The sequence below is a fragment of the Penaeus monodon genome, chromosome 21 (genome assembly GCF_015228065.2).
Source record: "Penaeus monodon isolate SGIC_2016 chromosome 21, NSTDA_Pmon_1, whole genome shotgun sequence".
Classification (NCBI taxonomy): Eukaryota; Metazoa; Arthropoda; class Malacostraca; order Decapoda; family Penaeidae; genus Penaeus; species Penaeus monodon.
Genome location: NC_051406.1, coordinates 24,679,815 through 24,680,794, shown reverse-complemented (window position 1 = coordinate 24,680,794; position 980 = coordinate 24,679,815). Strand labels below are relative to the sequence as shown.

Below are 980 nucleotides of genomic sequence, written 5' to 3'. Positions count from 1 at the left end.
CATAAGTATGTGTGTAGGTATGTGTGGTGCAAGTGTAGGTATTTTAGTTTATGAATATATTCATGTCCATTAAAGGTGAAGGAACTATCAACTATCAATACTCTAAGTGGTAAAATTCTATTTATAAGTTAATATCTGACTAACAGCATCGTTATATTTATAAGGATCATTATAAATCTTTACATGTAAAAGTCTTCCTTGCAGTAAATATACAGCTAAACAACTTTCTTTGAACTCCTATCAGAATGCGACTTTGAAACATTATACAACTATCAACCATCTGTAGTTTCCAGCAAAAATTCATTAAACTTCAAAATGTGATCCATTTTGGCACATGTAAATGCTTACCAAATGCAAAATCCTTGAATAACAAATCCAGAATGCAACCCACTTGGCACATGTACTACCAATGACCAACTGCAGAACCCTGAATATTGAATATGTACATCAGCAACCAATCCAGCACGTATACCATGAAACCAATCCAGCACATTTCCCATCATCGGGAACCAATCCAGCACATACGTATCATCACTAACCAACTACAAAACCCTTGAATAACAAACATATGGGTTTTGGATTCACAACCCACTGTAAAAACAACCACTGGTCTCCTGCAATTTTGTTTTAATATGAATAAAAGGACTTCATAGTTACCCTTATCCTTTTTCCTCTTCTTGCAGTCAAAGTCTAACCTCCGACCTTGCAGCTTCTTGCGATGGTGCTGAAAAATGGACATGAATTTTTTTTTTAATAATCAATTAAGTACAATATTCTTCCAATCAATATATCCACATAAATATATATATATCTTTTCTTAATTTTACTTTATCATTATGTTTATTCATACTCTCAACAAAAATAAGATACATAATAATACATCTTTAATCAAATTCCATAAATATATCTGTTTTCTCCTACTGTCTTTTAAATTGAAAGCCATACACAAACCTATGATTAGACAGTTCTCTATGGCACTG

General features: G+C 32.3%; 1 protein-coding gene across 10 annotated transcripts in view; it reads right to left on the bottom strand.

The window, feature by feature from the left end:
* Positions 1-980, bottom strand: part of LOC119586377 (endophilin-A-like) — a 42,420-nt gene that overhangs the window by 27,631 nt on the left and 13,809 nt on the right. For all 10 annotated transcript variants that reach the window (XM_037935090.1, XM_037935093.1, XM_037935089.1 and 7 more), the window contains exon 5: positions 658-724. In XM_037935090.1, the coding sequence (XP_037791018.1) occupies positions 658-724 (67 nt within the window). The remainder of the gene's footprint in view (positions 1-657; positions 725-980) is intronic.